Here is a 22,165-nt window from a genome sequence, read left to right as displayed (position 1 = left end):
TAAGGTACTTCTTAAGGTACAACTTAAGAACGACGTAGCGTTAAGGTAGTTTCGGAGAACGCAGCCCTGTGTGTGTGCGTTTTATATCACTAGTGCAGCGTGCGTTCAGTATATAAGCCCTGCCCGCGTGAGGTGCGCCGCTTCCTGCTCGCGTTGTTCTGTAGTTTACTAAAAGTTTATTAATTCTGAACGTGTCGCGTCTCGCGTCTCGCGTGTCCATCTATATTGCACCAAATGCGACACTGCACTCCCTTGTGAAGTCGATTGGATGAACGGTTCTCGAAATAATCAAAATGCAAACGGACATACAGACACATAGAGATTTCTGCCTTTATTAGAGAGAAGAATATGTTCAGCACCCTCTCGAAGCTTTGAATATTCGATGTTCATTACTACCGAAGCTTCGAAGCTCAAAAAATGGTATTCGGACTAGCCCTAGGGGCGGCACAATTGTTTTTCGCCTAGAGCGGCAGAATCGCACTCGCCGGCCCTGAGCCTACCTAATACAAAAAGAACATCTTCAGTTGATTAGCAATTTGTTCTGAAAATCACTGAAATCATGCTGGGTGCTCGTTTGCCGCAATAGGCCTTCCTTCTGTTTGTGATCCAATGGGGATTCTGATCACCGTATAAGGCAGAAATATTTATACGCGATGCAAAAGACTCCTTACCATAGCAAACATGGTAAATATGATCGCTTGAAGAAATCAGACAAATTATATAGGCTATCACAATTGTTGTGTAAAGGCAACTCATGTTTGAGCTACTGTAGGCCATATAGATTTCACCAACCGCATAATATCCACATAATCTTTTCTAATATTATCCAGAAAGTATCTTTATCCACAATGATCTGATTGATATCCTGGTCATCTCTCAGGCTCTATGGGGATTGATTGGTGGGATCCAAATAAGACCATTTCAGCCCCCCAGACCTAAACCAGTTCCTCGAAATAATAATTCTTCATCTACAATATCCGTTCATGACATGGGAATCAGTGAAGAGGAGTGGGATAGGCTACAGAAGGCTCTGGACTGGCCCGGTCCAGATCAAGAAATCACTCAGCTGAATCAGAGCACAAGCCCAGTCCACTCAACATTCTCTATTGTGGGACTCAAGGAGAGTTACAAAGTGGGAGAAAAGATCTCTGTTACCATCACAGCCAGAGACCACAACAAGAACCTGAAAAGATATGGAGGAGATTTTTTCCAAGCAAAGCTATTCAATTCAAAGCTAAAGGTGTGTTTGTTTTATATTATTTTATAATACTTTTTAAATAAAAATTAAGATATTTGTCATATTGAGTTTCATTTGCCAGTTAAATGTTGATTTTGTTTACAACATTTTATATATTATAGTTTTATATACTTTAAAATTGGATTTACCAACAGACATTCGTCTAATGCAGACGTTTTCTGCATTACACTTAACCTTCTCTATTCTTCTTGAAGGCGAGTGTGTACGGGGAGGTTCTGGATCACCGTAATGGGACTTACTCTGTTGCTCTTCTTCTGCCCTGGGAAGGTCAGGCACAAGTTTATGTACGTCTAGAGCACTCCAGTGAGGTTGTGCAGGTTCTTAAAAAATACAGGGAGTCCTCATTTCCACGCAGCCACTATAATGGCTACTTTGAAGGGCCAGGACCCGCTAAAACCAGGATCAGTGAAGTAGTACAATGCAATCTTAAGTGGGGTGCAGATGGAAGTTGGAGTAAAGGCGACTGCTGCTGTGAGTATAAGGATATAAAAACAGGGACGGTGTGGCAGTGTGAGAGACCAAAGAAACTTTCGTGTGACAAACTGGTTTATCACTCTAGCGCAGATTTGGAAAACCCATTAAATCCTTTTGAGATGCAAATTTTCACAAAGTAAGTGGGAAAGGATTCAAAATTAAGTACAGAGGAATTGTAAAACTAGAAAAACTGCAGAATATATATATTTTTCTCTCCACAGGACATTAACAAATGTTGCTATTACTGGAGACACACAAATCATAAATGTCCTTCCCAACACTACAGGCATTGGTATGTTCATATATCAGGACCGATATAATCTAAAATCAAATGTAGTTAGTTGTAAGAGAATCAAGAATTTGCATAATTATGACACTGTCTCTTCAGGTAAATGTTTCTTTGCTTTAGAGACAATGGAGAGATGCAGATCTGGCATGACAAGACCAGTTCCTGCAGGGTTTTATCTGAAAGACGTCTGGAAGTCTTTTGTGTGCAACACCCAACAGTTCAGTTCTGAACAAACTGGAAATTGTCTTAAAAACAAGATCGTCTACTTGATGGGAGACTCTACCATAAGGCAGTGGTTTGAGAATTTAGAAATAAAAGTGCCAGGCAAGTTATTCATACACAGAGGCCCCAAAAAGTATTTGGATACTTCATCAACAAATGCATGAACGTCTTGCCATTAGACCAAAATATTAAACCAAGTGACAATTTTTAAAAGACTTAAATAGGTTGCACTTTAACACTGCAATTATTTTCTTCATTGCAAAATGTAATAGCAAAAATGGTTCATAAAGTATTTGTTTGCATCTAATGCAATGACATTCAGACATGCAAAGGGATAGTTCACCCCAAAATAAAGATTCTGTCATCATTTTCTCACCCTCATGTCATTACAAACTTGTATGACTGGCTTTCTGTTGTGGAACACAAAAAAGAAGATTTTCATACATTTGGATCATATTTACTTTCATTCTAAAGACAAAGACTGTTGAAACATTCAATATCATCTTATGTGTTCTGCAGAAAAATAAAGTCATGCATGTTTGGAACAACATGAGAGTGAGTAAATGATGACAGAAGTTATTGTTTTTAAGTGTACTATTCCTTAAGTGCCCATATATTTTAGGGGGATGCTGTGTACAATAAAAAGCAGCTTTGCAAAGTTGTTTAAGAAATAAATAAAGCAATGAGTCTAATGTAAGTTTTACTTATCTTATTTAGACATAAAAAGAATGGACCTCCACACTCATCATGCTCTTGGACCCCTGATGGCTGTAGAGTTGAAAAATAATATCATTGTTCACTGGAGGGCACACAGTGTTCCTTTGCGATTTCCTAAAGTGCCCATTACCGACTTGCATTACATCAGCAATGATATTGATGAAATGACTGGTGGACCTCATGCAGTCGTTGCCTTTACTTTATATGCTCACTTAGATTTTCAACCATTAACATTTTACATGCATGAAGTGGCCAAAATCCGTCAGTCTGTTGTTGCATTGTTGAGTCGCGCACCTGAGACTACCGTCATCATCAAGTCTGGAAACACTGCAGGATTAAAGGTACAATTGCTTTTCAATATTTCTTCTGTCTTGTATTTGAAATGGTACATTTGTCCTGCTGTCTTTATATTTAAAGTCTAGAAACACAAATATGCATGTGCTGAGGTGACACTTCATTTTCCAATTCATGCAAGATTCCATCCCATAAAGGTGTAATTCAGTCCATACCATGTCATTACAAACCTGTATGATTGTCTTACATGGTTTTGCAGAGTGTCTACTCATTTTCTTTAATAATATAGAGCTCAGCATAAAACATGAGGAAATATAGATGAATTAATCATTTTTTTCAAATGAACTATTCCTTGTTTTCCCCCTAGATAGGCCTGCAAGGTCAAAGTTTAATGTCAGTTATAACAGGTGACAGACAAAAATTTAAGTAACCTACTCATCACTGTTTCTGGTAGAAAATGCAAACAATGTAGTTTGTTTAAACCAAGTTAATATTAATGCTTATAGCATTGTCTGTTACTGATCTGTTTTGTTACAGGATATTTTTCAAAGTGATTGGTATGCAATGCAGCAAAATACAGTGATGCAGGAGATGTTCCGAGATATTGATGGAGTAATCTACGTCGATGTCTGGCAGATGACGTCCTGTCACTATCTACTTGAAGATCTTCACCCAGGTCCTGTTATCATTGCTAATGTAGTCGACATGTTGCTCTCATATATCTGTCCTGCCTGACACAATAGAATAATATTGACCTTACTTTGTTATAATATACCAAGAAATGCATGTACCTACAAAAATGAGCATCTCTAATAAACTTCTGGTAAATATATTTTTAAAATTTATCAAGCTTAGCACCTACCTGCTTACTGTAAACCTGTATAATCTCAAAATTAATTAAATTAAATTCATTAATTATTTATTTATTTTTAACCTCAATCTTTGGTTCCAAAAACTGAGGTAACTTTCAGGGTAAATGGTCATAGTGGTACTGTCACGGCTTGGCAGATGAAACAGACAGATGAAGGTCATTTCCAACGGAGATAAGTTTTAACCTCTTAACCAGCGCCCCTATTTTTGAGAATTTTCTGAAAATGACATACCCAAATACAAATGTAATTTGTTTGTAATTCATAACAAACAGTGGGGACAATCATTCACACAAGCTGCCGCCCTACTGTGAATTTGCTTGATCATTTACAATAGAGATCGATCGCTAGCTGCTATAAACCTATATGTTGTATTCACTAAAGTTAGCGCTGACTGCATAGATCTAGCTAATTATATCCTTGTGTTGGTTAGGCGAACACGAACGTCCATTTAGAAAAACAAAAAAATGGATTTACCCACCTGTCCAGCAAAAACAGAGCTACCTGAATGTCGGATTGGAAGCCCCTCTGGCGGCGGAGTTCTCGCCACCTTTCGCAGGCTTTTCCAATGTAAATTCGGGATTTCGCGCGTTCCTTATCCTTTTCCCTCTTTGCAATTTGTTCATCGGAACGTCGTCTCTTTGGTCGTGTGTCGGCCATATCAAACTTTAAGAGAATATATTTCTAACTTCAAGCTTATAATGCACTAACAAACACATCTCCATTTCCTGACTTGTATTCACGAACACATACCAATAGGTTCCCACAATTCCCAGGAGTCAATACAATGTAGTACTGAAGTCACATTGTCACATGATTTACGTATGTCACATGTTTTACATTGTCATATGATTTACTAGTCACATGGTTTTACTTCCTCTGGAAAAAATCCTAGCATAGGCACAGGAACTGATGTAACCAACGTTCCTATATATACCAGTGCTTTTTGTATGAGGTTGTTGCGTTTTGATTTTGATGTCGTTGCAGCCCTGAAGAGAATATAGTTCATCTTCAGTTTAGTTTTTGCTAAGATTCTTTGATTGATATTGCTCTGCTGTATTTCTTAACTTGACAAATTCGGACGAGGACAAGTTAACCATATATACTGCTTGAACTGCTTATAAGGTAATTAGCCTTTGTAAATCCATTCACAGGACTGCCCTGGGATAGGATAGAGCTGAAAGTATTATAACCTGTAACCTTTTTGTTGATTTGCTACAAACCTTTTTTGTTTTATGGTCTAAACAGTATCTTAATCTTTTGTATAAATAAATTTTATTTTATAAAGACAAGTATTGTTTCTTTATACGTCAGCTCACAAAAGACAGTTCTATAAATATTATACCAGAGCATTATAAGTGTAGCTTATACTACTACTATTCTTCAAAGCATCCTTGGACACGATTCTGCTGGAAGGTAAGCATAAATTTTGATCCATAGGCCTAATTTACAAATATGTATTGTTACACAATGGGGATATAATATTCCTAGATTTGCTGATATGTGTTAGACAAGCCAAGGGGGTTAATCCTAGTGTGGTAAAGATGATCTTAACTGTGGCTAGGCAGGCAGCAAAAAAAAGGTAAAAACTCTGAAGTCTCTTAAAGGTGATTTAATTTTCTCTTAAGGGCATGCTCCAAACAGTGCAACAGGGTTCCATCCACCAAAATTTCAATACAGGAAAAAAACAAAGTACAAACAAAAGTAAAAAGAAAAAAAAAACATAGCAAAATAATATTTACGTGAGGAACATCAAACCCGTTGGCTACAGGCCCAACAGTCACCCTTTGTTCTCTCACCCCCCCCCCCCCCCCCCTCTGTCCAAACAATTAGACTCTTTATAGTTGAGGCTACTCCCCTCAAATCCAAATGTACCAATGGCAAAGCTATCTCAATTACAATCTACATAAATTATTTATGAGACCAAATTTAACATCAACATTCAAACATGAATATTAGCATCTTCTTTATCAAACTCCATTTTCAACATGAAAACCAACGAGAATCTTAAAAGACATGCATTCAATGTAATAATATTTCACATTCTCAATACTTGAACTCCTCCTCCTCTGGGAAGGTATAAATCAGGCTTCCTGTTCGCGAGCCCCTCCTATTAGGACATTCCAGGAAGAAGGTAAGACAAGAGATTCACAATTAACAAACAAATCATTATTTGTATAATTTACATTCACCTTTTCTTATTTACAGGCACAGAAGGTTAAGACAGACAAACATGAGTCGCACTGGAATGTGCACCTTCCATTCGACACATGTATAAGACAAAACAGTGAATAAAATTATCTTGAACACAAAACCCATTGTTTGGTTCTCTGAATTGAAAGTTACATACCTCATTTTATCACACCTAGAAATCTGACCTGACAGCGCAAGGCTATCTAGTTAACTTTGGTTACTATGAGGCTAATCAGGAAATGAGATAGTATCAGATCTCAGTACACTCTTCATGCTTCTATCTCCTCCACACCCCCCTTCATGTGTACGCACACTAACCCCCCCAAACCCCACCCCCAAATCTTGCTTGTCGGTTATTGGCTGGAACACTGTTTGTTATGTTTCGTGGTGTGGGTTGCCCCAGTTTGTTTTTGTTGCCGTTTGTGGAGCCTGGGCTGTCTACAGAGACCGCGTTTTTTTACAGTGTGTTTAGGGGACAGGCAGCTAGCGGATAGTGAAGAAATGTCTCTCTCCACTCCCCCAAAACTCTGGGTTTAATATATAGTAAAAATACAAGGGGAGTATTACCACTTCAACCAATAAAACCATACATTACATCATATCATATCATATACCATAGTTATACAATACATCTATAAATGGTCAGTTTCCGGTTAAATATCCCTACAGTCCTGTACCTCCAGAAAGACCTTCAATGTACACCATAGGCTACACCATTCGAACACAGAGACCTAATGTATAACAGATGTGGCCATTACGTTCATATAAAGGAATCTTATAGTGCATGCATAAGTAAGCCTTGGACCAGTGTTGTAGTCGAGTCACCAACTGTCGAGTCCGAGTCAAGTCTCGAGTCCCTGTGTTCGAGTCCGAGTCCAAGTCCGAGTCACCAAAGAAGAGAGCGAGTCGAGTCACCAGTACCTGAGTTCGAGTCCGAGTCGAGTCTCGAGTCCCCAGTGTTCGAGTCCGAGTCGAGTCATCAAGGTTGAGTCTGTGTTATATTTCAAGACTGCCTACATTTCTCTACTCTGGCACCTTTAAAGGTGCATTGCGCAACTTTTCATGTTAAAAATACCCGTTTTCTAACCCATACATGCTTAAACAATTGCCTGATGGGCTGACTGAGCCCTTCTCTGATCACTGCGATTGCCTCTATAATCCTGTACAGTAAAATAAATAAGAGGGATTCGGGTCGGAATCTGAGACTGGGCGTGACGTCATGCGCGTTCACGGCACGCTCATATGTCTGTGGCAGGTTTGTGTATGCGCCGACGCCGCCATTCTCCGTAGAAAATGGATTCTAAGAGACCGGCTTGTAGTTCATTTCAAACACCAACGCAAACTCCACGTAAGATAAAAAAAAAAGAGAACTTTTGTCTAGTGCAACCAAAAGGTCCAAATTGGAGTCAGACAGGCGTCGGGGTAAGACGAGAGTAAACATAGGGAAGGCTTTCAACAAATGGAGAGATCTCCGGTCTGCTCTAGGGCTCAAACGGGATCCTCAGTTGGCTTTTTTCTTGATAAAAAGGTAAGATATATCCCATTCTCTAATGTCTGATACGGCCAATAATGACAATAAATGACGATCCATAAAATGTGTAATGCTTTAGCGTAAGCTAGATAAATGTACAATCGGAATAGGTTTTACTAACTTACCATTGTCAGTGATCAGGTTCAGAATGATTGTGATATAAAATGCTGATATATAAGTTAGATACTTAGACACAAATTTTGAGCAAATTACTGCTTAATTACGATGTATTGCTATTGGAATATGCTACTTAGCTGATCAATAAAACAGGCTAAACCCCCGCAAATCTTCGGCGGATTAGCCTGTTTGGCTTTTATGGTAACGTCATAGTGCCACTTGATTGTTTATTACCTTGAGACATTTGGGTGTACTTTGTTGACCGACTGTGTATGGTATGGTATCATGATTACAATTTTGAGCTTTTACAAAGTTATAACTTATATTGTTCATGAACGTGTTTCCATAATAATAGTCATAAGTGGATACAGTAAACACATAACACAGTTCAACATGGAGATAGATGGGAATAAAAAACGAAGTTTTCTACTACCCCCATTTTTTCCCTCACACATAAGTGTGTTATTTACTCAATTGCCTTTCCTTTCACATATTTTAAATTACTTGCAGATTTAAAACTTTATTACCTCTGAAGACATTATGATTGTAAACAAAAGATTTGTGCGGCTGATGCTCCTTGGGTTATGACCAGCTCGAGCTCGTGCAAGCGTGCGTGTGGTCCGTGAGCGTGCACACCTCTGGTTGCAGTTTCGCTTGCCGCCAGAGGGGGCGTAGTTCTGCGAAAACTCAGACTCTCGCGCAATGCACCTTTAAAGAGCTGATATAATTATAAAAGAGGGTCTACATTAAACAAAAATGACACCACTGTGTTGACAATTATAAATAATAAATACAATATAAATAAATATAAATAAAAACTTTTGATTTCAATAATGTAGGCTATTAGTAGGCTAAATGTTGAAATTAACATTAACAATGCTGTAGAAGTGCAGTTTATTAATAGTAGCCTAAATGTTAACTAATGTAGTTAACTAGAGTTTAATAAATGGAACATATTGTAAAGTGTTACCGATTTGTTATACACCGATTCAGACGTCTCGTGAGTTCGTTGCTGGACAGATGGTCAGTTGTTTTAACCATTCATTAAAGTGAATCGTTCAAAGGAGTCATTAGTTCGCGAATCGGACGTGTCATTAATGGACGTGTAGCCTATACGGCACGCCTTGTGTTATTATCTCGGCAGTTTAGGACAGGACAAGATTTGTGTCAACACAGAAAACATTTCATCACTAGATAGGTCTTTTCGTTTATTGAAATTGTGGCTAATGTCAGCTGAATGTGCGGAACGCTTTTCAGAGAAGATAAGGCAAACGTTTTTTTTTTTTTTTTTTCAGCACAATTCACACCTCGCGGTAATTCAGGAGAAAAAATCTCTGAATGATCTACGTGAAACTTCGGTCTTCCGACCTTTTACTATCGTGTCAATTGATTTTGATTAATATTAGAGGAGGGAGCACCGCTCGTGTTGTTTGAAGACGGTGAGAGCGCGCGCGTGCCAAATTCCCAAAACAGGAAAAGTGTAACATCTTATATCAAATTTTAAAACCTATTTAGTCAGAAACTTCATCCAACGTCATTCATTTGATGAATGCTCAAGTCCGATTTTATATCCTCGAGTCCGAGTCCAAGAACGAGTCATCAGTCCGCGAGTCCAAGTCAAGTCACGAGTCCTGAGAATAGAGTCTCGAGTCGGACTCGAGTCCAGAGAATAGGGACTCGAGTCGGACTCGAGTCCGAGTCCAGGACTCGAGTAGTCCATCACTGCCTTGGACTATGCAGAGATTTAAAACTAGAATTTCTGACAATGGCCCCTTTGATAGATAATTATCATATCATATAATTATCATATCATATCATTCTCTGCATGTCTATTTTTGTACAATAAACATCCTTCAATCAAACATTTCCTTCAAAACTTATTAATACTTTACAGTTCTGTTCATCAAAGCATATTGAGAAGATACAAAAGTATTCATAGCACGATAAATCAAAATCCTAATAAATGGAATAATATAGCAAATAATAAATGCAAGAATTAAAAGTATAACCCCTATTGGGATTAAAGCAGATACAAGCATTTGTTTCCAACTTGTGATCCAATCTCTGAACCCACTTCTGTCACTCACATCTCTTTCTCGTAATTCTTGAGCAATTCAATTCAATTCAATTGTCATGTTATTTATACCTTAAATGGCCGTCTAAATCATTCTCGGGAATGTATGTGCAGCATGAAGTTCCAATAATAACACACACCCCTCCTCCTGCCGCAGTCAGCTGATCCAGGACCAGCCTATTCTGTAAAGCAATTAGGCTGAGTCCTCGAAGTTCCTCTTGGACAGCAGCTAATGTGTCCCTGGTAGTTTTAATAAATGAAATCAACTCATATCTTGTAACTTCTACTTCTATTTGCAGACTGGATATACCAATTGTTGGAAAAATACCTTCAAAGAATTTTTGATCTCCATACCCTTCTAACAGTCAAGGTGGGTGTGGCCAGTGTGTATATAAGGAGGGCTCGTAGGCTGAGAATCTGGTTTTCACAGTCTGAAGCGCAAAAGCTCGTGGCGCGACACGGCCGGTTACGCAATACTCGTTCCCTCTTCTAGAGAGAACCGAGGTTAAATTAGGTAACCGAGTACGTTCTCTTACGAGAGGTTCTCTCGTATTGCGGGCACAGGACTTACATTTAAAACCTGACCGGTCGTGAGAGGCCGTGTAACAGAGCGGGCAGTGGGTAGGTGTGGGCACAGGGAGGTGGACACGTGACCTACTTTCAACACTCGAGCGGCTTTTGCCTGCTTTATGAGAGTGGGCTCTGTGAGAGACACAGGATTTATGGTGCTTATGTACAGGGGTGAACACGGAAGCGTGGGCACACTTACTGCACTTGAAACACATACGGCGTGAGCCGTGCAACCAGACATTATGCTCTTTTTGAGATTTCTCTGGGTCGCCGTAAAAACGGCGGTTGTGTGCAGGCGAGAAGGTGGATTTACCGGCTCGTTGGCTGCGAAGTAACTGTCTGCAGTAACCGTGGCAACGGGGACTGGCAGAACGTGAAGCTTTGACGGTGGTCCGGCCTCAGCGGGACTCAGCCGTCGCTTCTTTTCTCGGGCTAGGAGGACTTAGCGGGCTCAGGTTTCACCGTAATCCTCTGCCGGGGTCCCCGCGGCGGAGGCGGTCTGTTTCGGCTGGTCGAGCGCAATCTAGGGCGGCAGCCCTGTCGTCGCTGCGAGGACGGAGGTCGAGCTGGACGCTGGGCGGAGCTTTGTGCAGGCTGGTCACGAGGACGGCGTGCAGCAGAGCTTGAGCGTCGAGGCAGAAAAAGGTTCATAGCCTGTGTAGTTTTCTGCACCTCCGAGAAGCGGTCCACGATCCCGTTTACTGCTGGGCCGAACAGGCCGGTGGGGGAGAGGGGGGCGTTGAGAAACACCGCGCGCTCAGACTCCCTCATGTCGGCGAGCGTCAACCAGAGATGCCTCTCAGTAACAGTCAGAGAGGCCATGCACCGTCCAATGGCCTGGGCAGCGGATTTCGTGGCGCGAAGGGAAAGGTCCGTCGCGCTTCGTAAATCCGTGATGGAAGCAGAGTCAGAGCCTTTCTCGTCCAAATCGCGGAGAAGATTGGCTTGAAGAATCTGCAGCACGGCCATCGAGTGAAGGGCAGATGCAGCCTGTCCGGCGGCGGCGAAAGCGCGGAGATGGGAGGGCAGCCTTTGAGCGCCATCCAGAAGGCGGGCAAAGGTGCGCTGCAACCGCCTCTTCCACGGGGGGAATGACATTATATCCCTTTTCAGCGGCGGCGTCAACCTGTGAGAGCGTCGATGAAGCGTGGGAAGAGACTCTCGCGGAGAAAGGTGCATTCTACGATAGAGAGCTCGCTGTGGAGCTCTGGCAGGAAGGGTGCAGTTCTGGACGCTGGCGAACGGCGGCGGCGATGTAGAAAGCAGCCGCCGAGTCTGTTGGGTGCTGGCTCCTTAGGAGGAGACCACTCGAGGCCCAGCTGGTCAACGGCCGTGGTGAGGAGGCGCAAAAGCTCCGCGTCCTCGCCTGCTCGAGTGCGGCCGGAATCCTGGACTGTAGAGGAGGCGGTAGACCATTCCTCGCTGTCAGAAGCCAGGATAGAACAGCTGTCAGAGGTGTGCTCGTCAAACCCAATGGCCTCATCCCCTGATGCGGCGCCGGCGCGGGCGGGAGCCGGCGGTTGAGCGGCCGGGACGGAGGGCGGAGATGGTGAAAGAGAAGCTCGAGGGAGGGGCTCCGGCGAGCTTCTAAGTGCCTCATCAGTCTCAGGTGGTCTCTGTGAGCGGCGCTTCTTCTTGCACGGCCCAGCAGGGACAGGCGGAGCGACAGCTTGGTCGAAAACTTCAAGTCGAGCCCGCAGGGTCGACATTGAAAGTTCTTCGCACTCTGGGCAGCCGCCCGTAGAGAGTGCGGTGGCGGCGTGCTCGCGGCCCAGGCAGAGAGCGCAGATGAGGTGGCGGTCTCCGTTGCTGAGCGGGGCGCGGCACGAGCCGCAGGAAAGACGAGGCATTTTTAGAAAAACGCCTCGTGCTCTTTTAGAATGAGAGAAAGTGTATGTCGCAGGGCGAACACCCACAGCAGTAATAAAAGGATATGTCGCTGGATAGCGTAGCAGGCACGGATGGCTGAAGGCGGCGAAGGCGGCCGGCTTCTTCAGGCGCTGTCCTAGGCTTGCTGGTCGCTGGTTTCAACGGCGGCGGCTCTCAAGATCCAGCGATGCGAAGAGCTTCGCTGAAGACAAGAAAATCAGATTCTCAGCCTACGAGCCCTCCTTATATACACACTGGCCACACCCACCTTGACGGTTAGAAGGGTATGGAGGGCGCGAAGCTTATACAGCCTGCCATGGTCTGCCGGCTGCTGCACTGCGTTGACAATGAATACAAAATTAAGGATAATTTTTTGGCTTCAGATCTCAAAGAAAGACAACTTTCCCGTAGCGTAAGCAACTTACGCAATACGAGAGAACCTCTCGTAAGAGAACAGAGGTATTAGACGCACCCGGATTTAGGTTGATCAAACAAAGCATTCGCTATTCTAAACGGAAATAACTCGTCTCTGCACCCAAGCACGCTTGAACTGATGCTAAATATTAGCCGTTGCTAATCTGACGCAAAACTTGTGGAAGTATACGAATCCGATAATCTATTTGGGAAAAACAATCTTAGAGTCAGTCAGAATAAAATCAAACGTTTACAATTTATTGACCGGATAATGAAGCAATAATTAAAAATCCAATTCATAAGATAGGGTGACCATATTTTAGTTTTCAGAAAAGAGGACGGGGGCGTGGTTGATGGGTGGGGGCGTGGTTTAGGGAGGCGTGGCTAAGGGTGGGGGCGTGGTTAAGGGGTAGGGGCGTGGTTGGGGGTGAATGCATCAAAAAATACTTGACAAATGCATTCATAACCTTGCAACTATGTTATTGTACTTTAATACATAAAGTAATACATCCTTTCCATTCAATGTTTGGCCCGCAACAATAGAATACTATTAATTTAAATTTAATTGTTTGTCATTATAATTAGATTTTGGTCCCCTATTGAGGGGTTCACAACTGTGAGATCAGCATACAGGAGGTGGTATGAATGGAGGTTCTGGGGAGGGAACACCTTTAAGGGACTTTTCTCATATTTCATAACTTCTTTTAGCTTTTCATTATTGCTGGGAGAATGAGACCATTTTACCAGGCGCACTAAGACATTTTAAATGATACCAAACATGTATAGTTACTTTTTGTACACATAACATTGCATGGGTTTTCAGTGAGTTCTAGGGGAGAAGGAGAAGAGGGGAAGCAGGTTGATATGATGAGGCTGTAAGAGTAAGGTGTGAACTGTACTGTGTGTTGCGTTTCGGGTGTTGCTGTTACATATGCAAGTTAATGTTAATTCTCAGCAGAGCCTTTTGTTCCTCGAGAGGGCGCTCAGATGAACTGGCACCCGCCTTACACAGGTTTTAAAAGCGATATCATTGTCATCTCCATGTAAACTTCAAAAACTGAATCTGTGAAAATTATGACGTGTGTATGCCTGTGAATGCCAGGTAAAAGAGATGTGTTTTTAGTCTATATTTAAGCTGACAGAGTGTGTCTGCTTCCCTAACAATGCTAGGAAGACTGTGTAACGACTGAGACATATCAGACACAATTATTTGTTATAGTTAACAAATAATATTTAAAACACTCTGGGATCTGTGGTCCCATCCCCCCAACAAGGGCAAGAAGGGTCTTTGGTTACCATGACTACGATCAGATAAGTTGGTTTTATTGCTGTTAAAAATGTGGTCAGGGCCTCGGCCATAGGTCCTACAGACATTAAATCAGACTTTCCTGCATTCATTTATCAACGAACCGACCTATAAATGAGCATGCATAACATAACATTTTGTGAATGACTGTCTTGTGTAATGTCTTTTAATACTATTATTTTGTTGATGCTGTGTATTTTACAATAGAGTCAATGGTCACCTATACCATGTTTGGTCTCTATAAATTGGTACTTTGAAGATCGAAATGATTGTGTACATGATATGCCGATAGCTGCGCAACACATTAGTATTATAAGAATCTTGAAGATTCTTTTCTTAAACACCCAATGAAATTACATATTCAAATGCCCTGCTAGAACACAATGGGTCTTAATACTTTCCCTCCAAAGGGAACACTTCTTATTGACTCACACACCCCCAGAGGGTGTGACATCTTCACGCTTTAAAAATCACTGATCACAAGATCAGCTCTCTTAGGCCCCGTCCACACTAGAGACCCCGAGACCTTTTGCTACGTTTGCACCTCCCGTCCACACTAAAACGGCAAAAACGGAGACCCAAAACGGAGAAGTTTAGAAATGCTGCCGACCCGTTTTTCGTTTTGAATCTCCGGAGGGCGTTTTAGTCTGGACGGGTCAAAACGGAAGACTTTAGAAACAATGACGCAGAAGCTCACGCTCGGCTCTATGATTGGGTGTCATCAGTCATGGAGTATACACAGGTAATATTCACTAAAAGACAGTAAACTCCACCCGCTGGAACAGTTTCTTACAGTAAGAAACTGCCGCGTCTCAGGCGGAAAACGCGTGCATGCTAGAAATAGAACCGACGCCTATTTTTCATGCGACACGCAAGCGTGTTGGAAGCGTTTCCAGGCAAAATAGAATAGGAAAAGATGTTTATATGTCATTTTGACACAAATACATATTAATAAATGATATTTTGATGTTTGAAAGCATTTTTTTTACAGTCTATGTATGAAAGTCTCTAGGTTTAAACCGGCACACGCATGCCCAGTGTTGGTGAATGGTCACGTGATCCGCGTTTTCAGTCGTTTTAATGTGGACGGAGATCAATTCTAATACGCAGCTTAAACGCTGGTGTGGACGGAGATCGTATTCGTTTTAATTCTCCGTTTCTATACGAAAACGCAGTAGTGTGGACAGGGCCTTACTCTCTTGTTGCTGGATTCACTGCTGCTTCTTCGGGTTGATGTCTGTGGCCCCGGCTGGCTGTGATCACAATTTCGTTGGCTGTGATCACAGCCTGCTATGCCTTCACTCTCCCAACAGAGTCAGACTGTATTTTCTTCAATCCAACTCAGAGGAAAACTGCAACTTTTCCATTACTGAATGGGCAGCCATCTACTCTTCCGACTTACTCACTCCTTGGTTGCCTGCGTGGCCTCTCCGACCCAGGGCCGGCAGGTCACAATCTGCATGTGCTCAGCCATATGCTCATAATTTTCATAGTTAAATGGGTCTTTCCCATAGTTCCATTTCCTGCTTCCGATTCCATTCTGTCACTCACCCTTTCACCCGTGCATGTGTGTATGTGTTTAGTTTAGTTATGTTTGTGATTTAGTTAATAAAACTTGTGCACAATACGTATTTGGTTCTGATTCTCTGCTTGCAACAAAGTTTACTTTACGATTTAGATTTTGACTACAGGCTCTTAGTACTGTACAGTAAGAAAGGCATTTCCCTTCCACGGAAATGAATATTTTTTAGAATTAATAAACAATTAACGCTGAGTGTTCACGGGACGGACAGTTGGGTTGATTGTAATATTAATTTTATTACATTAAGTTAATTATATTAACTGATCCAAATATTAACTAATATCCAAATATAATTATAACCAGTTATTATTGATTATTAATATTTCATAGAGCTAATTCATTACAACTGTTCCAGGTTTTAGGTGCTAAATAGGAAAAGAATCTACCGCCTGCAGTTGATTTTGATATTATAGCTATTGTCAACTGGCCAGAATTTTGAGATTGCAATAGACAAGTAGGACTATAATGCATTAAGTACTAGGGAGCTAAACCATTTAATGTTTTTTTGTTTTTTTTTTAAGTGATTTTAAAATGTAAAGGATGTTTAATAGGGAGCCAATGCAGTGTTGACAGAACCAGATTAATATGGTCATACTTCCTGGTTCTAGTACCCTAGCTGCTGCGTTTTGGACCAGCTGGAGTTTGTTTATTAAGTGTGCAGGGCAACCAGCCAGTAGAGAATTTCAATAATCTAGCCTTGAGGTCATGAATGGATGAACTAACTTTTCCGCATTTGTCATTGAGAGCATATGTCGTAATTCATACATACTTTTAAGATAGAAGAATGCAGTTTTACCGATGCTAGAAACGTGGCTTTCAAATGAAAGATTGGCATCAAAGAGCACACCCACGTTCCTAACTGACGACAAAGATGTGACAGAACATCCAACAAGTGTTAGACAGTATCTAGGTTATTGCCTGCAGGGGTTTGTGGTCTAATAACTAGAATCTCTGTTTTTTCAGAATTAAGTTGTAGGAAATTACTAGTTATTTACTATTATTTTTTATATCAGCTATGCATTCATTTTGTGAATTGGTAAGTTTCGTCGGGGCACAAAGAAATATAGAGCTGAGTATCATCAGCGTAACAGTGAAAGCTAATGTCATGGGCTGGATTTCCCGATAACGTTGTAACAGTTCCAGAGTGTGTTCACTATTACTGGCTGTCTATAGCTGTTTTGTAATTATCTTCCTGGTCACAAGGGGGCAACGCCCTCAGGTAAGGGGGTTAGAATACCCATATAAAGAAGAATGAGTGATCTAGCTGGGAGGGCCATGTGGTGGCTTGATTTGGAGAGAGGGCTCACTCTTTTTACTTAAGATGGGTTTTGAGTTGAGGCTCAATGTTTATGCCTCTTTTGGCTACTATTTGAGGAACAGTGTGTTTGCAATACTCAATGTAGGCCATATTTCCTCAATTGTGTTGTTTGGTGTTACCCGGAATCCTTGTGTTCAATACGGACTTAACCCCAGCATCAAATCTTCTTCGATTGGATTTCTTTGGTGGATTATATATTTTCTTTTCAACCTGGCCCTGAGGACTACAAGTTTTGGCTGAGTGAGTTTTCTTTCGGTGATGAGACTGTGGTCGCAACTGATCTAAATTTGAACTGAACTTTTGTGCACCAACAATCGGATTGATCATCGCTGGATTGCAGGTTCATTATTTCCATTACTCACATATTATCCATATTATCCTTTTATGGTTTTGTGTTTACCTTGTATGGACTGAACTAATGTTGAAGGACTCATTGGACCAGGTTTTGGGTGATTGTAAGCTATTATTGCTTTATGGTGTTGTGATATATTATTTTGATATATATTCATTTTGAGCTGGTGGTTTGCAATTATATTTGGATGTGATTCCCCCCTTATTTTTTTTTGTGTTTCATTTTTGTCTTTGATATTAGACGAGTTGTCACAACGTTGTCTCTTAGCGCTACAAAGACTCTAAAGGTACAACATAACTAAAGGCATACCATTTCTAGGCATGTTTCCCGAACTATACCTTAGGAGGTTGCTTAAAGGGGACCTATTATGCAAAATTCGCTTTTGCATGCTGTTTGGACATAAATGTGTGTTGGCAGTGTGTGTACACAACCACCCAATAGTGATAGAAATCCACTCACTCCTTTTTTATTAATCCCCATAAATCATCAGCAGTGTCTCATAACGACCTGTTTTCAGAATGTGGCTTTAGTGACGTCACTAAAGCCACAGGCCCCGCCCACGAGTGTTGACAGACACTGCCGTTTCAACATAGACCCGCCCTGATCGAGTTCACAACGAGTTGTACACATCTGCTATCTGCACTGACGAGAATGTCTCCCAGCGTTGTAGGTGTTGTGTGGTTGGATGGATGTATTAATCCACATAGCTCTCTCTATTTACTCCCGAAATCTGAGGCAGCCGCTGAAGACGAGGTGGAATTATTTTGTTTTCAAAGAAAATGCTCCCTCAACTCTACCGAAATTCGTTTATGTAAGTTACTTACGCACTTCTTATACAGTGTTTACTCAGCTCTTACGGTGATTTTCTGGAGTAAAACTGAGGCTTCATCCTTTGTGTGATGTACAATAAACTTTATTAAACTCATCAGTATATTTTTGATCATCATTCGGACCTGGTCCGAAACAGCAGACTTGTAGGCTATTAATAGTGGATACATACAAGCAGATGACAAATACGTTATAACCGTAATTAAACTAAACTATACCTGTTCCATCTCCATACAGCACTCTGACTCTGTAGGCATCATTGTCCGACTCCGGGTCGAAATGAACACCGTTACTGAGAGTTTCTGATATTATCATCTTTCCAAAAGATGAAATTGTCCTGAGAGACTGAGCGTGAGCTCATGAAGCTCCGCCCCCTGTGCTGTGCAGCAGCAGCTTATTTGCATTTAAAGGGCACACACTAAAACAGCGCGTTTTCTGAGAACAAAAAAAATTGTAAAAAATGATCTGTTTAGCCGAAAAATGATCGGCTAAAACTTCACATACACACTCTGGGGACATCAGAGACTTATTTTACATCTTGTGAAAAGGGGCATAATAGGTCCCCTTTAAGATATAGCTTTTTACGTGTGACGTTACCAGGTGCTGTCCGTGGGGGTGGTGCTCAATTTGATTATATCGACGGCTCGAGAATCAATTGTTCACTTATACAGGTGCTGCTTCACTGTGTTATGTGAGAAAGCGGTGTTCTTTATAAAAGAATCACATCAGAAATAGTTGAAATTGCATTTATTAGGATTAATGGGATATTTAAAAAAATAATCCAAACTATAATAGCCTAGCCTACATATCTTTAAATTGTATCATACATGCTGCCACAATAACGGCCGATTTCAAATGTTTACGTGCTTTGTTCTTTCTCCTTTTTGTTCACTGAGGTGGAGTTGTGATGAAAAATGTTTCTTGTAAATACTTTCCAGCACAGTGACAAAAGTGTACAACGCATGTACAGTGCTCAGCAGTGATTAAAAAATTATTTAAACAGTAAAGTCTGATGTGATCTCTTCTTGTAAACTTAGAGATGTGGATTTGGACGGCAATTAAATTACCACATGCACACAACCTTGGTGTTTGTCAAAAAATGTCTCGGTTTACGACTGTAACCCTTGTTACACGAGGGAACGAGACACTGCATCGACTATGACAATTTGGGGAACGCCCCCCAGCATAGCGCCTCTGAAGCATGAATGAAACTAAGACAATCATGATTGGTGTGAAGGGAGGGCTCTAGAGGACGCCATGCCTCTGGTTGAATGAGCCCTCACGGCCAAAGGTGAAGGCAAACTGATAAGCCATACATATTGCCTGAACGATCCAGTTGATGATGGTCTGTTTAGATGCGGGAAGCCCCTTCTTGGGCGACCCGAAACACACCAGCAATTGGTCTGACTTCCGCCATGAAGAGGACCTCTGAATATATATCTTGAGAGCTCTGACAGGGGAGAGCAAATTAAGTCTCTTTTCATCCACCGTCAGGTGAGGTGGGGGATGAAAAGCCTGCAGAACCGTAGGCCGTGCCACATTAGAAGGCACTTTAGGCACATAGCCCGGCCTGGGATGCAAGATAGCCTTAATGTCGCCTGGAGCAAACTCCAGGCACCCATGAGATAATTAGAGCGCCTGATGGTTTCCTGCTCTCCTCAGAGAAGTAATGGCTAGTCTAAAAGATACTTTGAGGGAAAGGTTCTTGGCCTCAGCCGACTCCAGAGGTTCGAAGAGGGCCTCGACCAGCCCTTCGAGAACCACTGCCAGGTCCCATGTGGGAACCCTGGTACGGGCCGCAGGTTTCATCCTCCAAGCCCCACGGAGGAAACGTACGACCAGCTGATGTCTCCCCAGAGTCCCAACACCCAGAGGAGCGTAGAAAGCCACAATGGAAGCCACGTACACCTTGAGTGTGGATGGGGTAAGATCAGCCGAGAATCGATCTTGGAGGAACTCCAGCACTGAAGCCACTGGGCAGTTAACTGGGTCCACCTCACACTCTCTACACCAAACGGTGAAAACGTTCCATTTCAGGCCGTACAATTTTAAATGTATTACACATCATTCGTAGATAAGATTCGTTGATCTTATGCTTTATTGATTCTTGAAGTGGTAATCTACGAATGATGTATAACACATTTACAAGTGATGAATAGTTTACACTTTAGATTAGGGGATGCAGAAAGTGTTGTAAATGATTTATTCATGCGTTGTTTTCTCTGAGTATTTTAACCACTGTGCACCTGATATGAGCAAAACATAAAAAAAAAAAAAAAAAAAATTACATTTATGAAACATATAGTCATGTTTTGTAAATGATTAGTTAATCATTAGCTAATCAAATGTAAATGACTTATAACTGAATCTACAAAACATAAATAAAATAATGAACATATCACTTATTAATCATTTATGAATGCATAGTCATGTTTCATAAATAATTAGTTAATCATTTACTAATCACTTGTAAATGACTTGTAACGGAATTTACAAAACATACATAAAATGTTAGTATATCACTTGCTAATCATTTATGAATGTTTTGTAAATTATTAGTTCATCATTAACTAACCACTTATAAATGACTTGCAACTGAACGTTATTATAAAGTGTTACCGATAATAGTTATACATTGCTTTGCTCTCTGCTCAATCCGTACGGCGGGCCGCAGCGGCCTCTTATTTCAATAGAAACACAGGCTAATCAGAAAGCACTAACGAAGTGCAGGTCCAACCATGTCTAGGCCCCTCACCAATTGAGGCCTGTCGCCTATGACGTAAAGCCATTGAACACCTCTTTTTTTACCCCGTCGCGTTTTGGAAGTCTAACGTTAACAGACAGTGTGTGAGGGAGTCTAAATGATGGAAAGGCAAAAAAGAAAAGTGTGTGTGTGTGTGTGTGTGTGTGTGTGTGTGTGTGTGTGTGTGTGTGTGTGTGTGTGTGTGTGTGTGTGTGTGTGTGTGTGTGTGTGTGTGTGTGTGTGTGTGTGTGTGTGTGTGTGTGTGTGTGTGTGTGTGTGTGTGTGTGTGTGTGTGTGTGTGTGTGTGTGTGAGAATGGAGAGGCGGGCCTTCCGTTGTAGTGATGAAAGCTACAGTTGCTTTGAACGCCCGGAAAGTGCGATGATGGAGGATAAACTTGTGGTGCTCTATATATATATATATATATATATATATATATATAAAATATAGATTATCCAGGTTTTATTTACTGGCTGAATGTTTTGTGCCCAAGATTTAATTAGATAGTTTTAAAGATTTATGAATACATTTCTCACTGGTTTTATTTGGCAGCTGTAGTACATTTTTATGGTTAATAGAAGAACATTAGAGCATTACAGTCTAAAATAAAACAAAAAAAGCTTATTAAAGCAGAAGTTAAAATCACAAAATGTACAATAAATAATTACAAAAGCACAGACTACATTTTAACTGGAAAGATAAATCTGAGCTTAGTAATTGGCTATTAGCCTACACTTGATTTACCCCATTACAATAGTCCCTTTATTTCTATCATAAAAATACATTTGTAGGTTTAAAATTCTAAATAAGGCACATCTAATGTCCAACAACAAATATTTTAGTATATATACTGTATATATCTACTTTATTATGTCTTTCAATTCAAACACATTTAACACAATTATACAAATAGTTATTAATGTAGGCTAATATGTATTCCTTTATTTTATGGAATATTCTTTAATTTTAGAGTTGCACATATCTTTTCAAAATGTATACTTTTGCTCTTAATTTCACGTTATCCTCTCCATAATGTACTGTATAAACTAAATCTAACCAAACATTCAAACAAACTTTTTTTCTTTAATCAGTGTAAATTAGTTAAATTAATTAGCCTATTATACATATTTTTAGTATGGTAGGCTA

The 22,165-nt window shown here is 41.0% G+C and overlaps 1 protein-coding gene across 1 annotated transcript; it reads left to right on the top strand.

Moving 5' to 3' along the window:
• Positions 1–971: 971 nt before the first annotated feature.
• LOC311284575 (NXPE family member 3-like) lies at positions 972–3,998 on the top strand. The gene is made up of 6 exons (XM_084399673.1): positions 972–1,240; positions 1,453–1,868; positions 1,954–2,024; positions 2,142–2,345; positions 2,961–3,301; positions 3,792–3,998. The coding sequence occupies exons 1-6, from the start codon at positions 989–991 to the stop codon at positions 3,987–3,989; spliced, it is 1,482 nt and encodes a 493-aa protein (XP_084255799.1). The 5' UTR covers positions 972–988; the 3' UTR covers positions 3,990–3,998.
• Positions 3,999–22,165: the final 18,167 nt, after the last annotated feature.

Source organism: Rutilus rutilus, assembly GCF_951802725.1.
Source record: "Rutilus rutilus genome assembly, chromosome: 24".
NCBI classification, from domain to species: domain Eukaryota; kingdom Metazoa; phylum Chordata; class Actinopteri; order Cypriniformes; family Leuciscidae; genus Rutilus; species Rutilus rutilus.
Note: the sequence above shows the minus strand (reverse complement) of the source record. Positions and strands in the feature narration are given on the sequence as shown.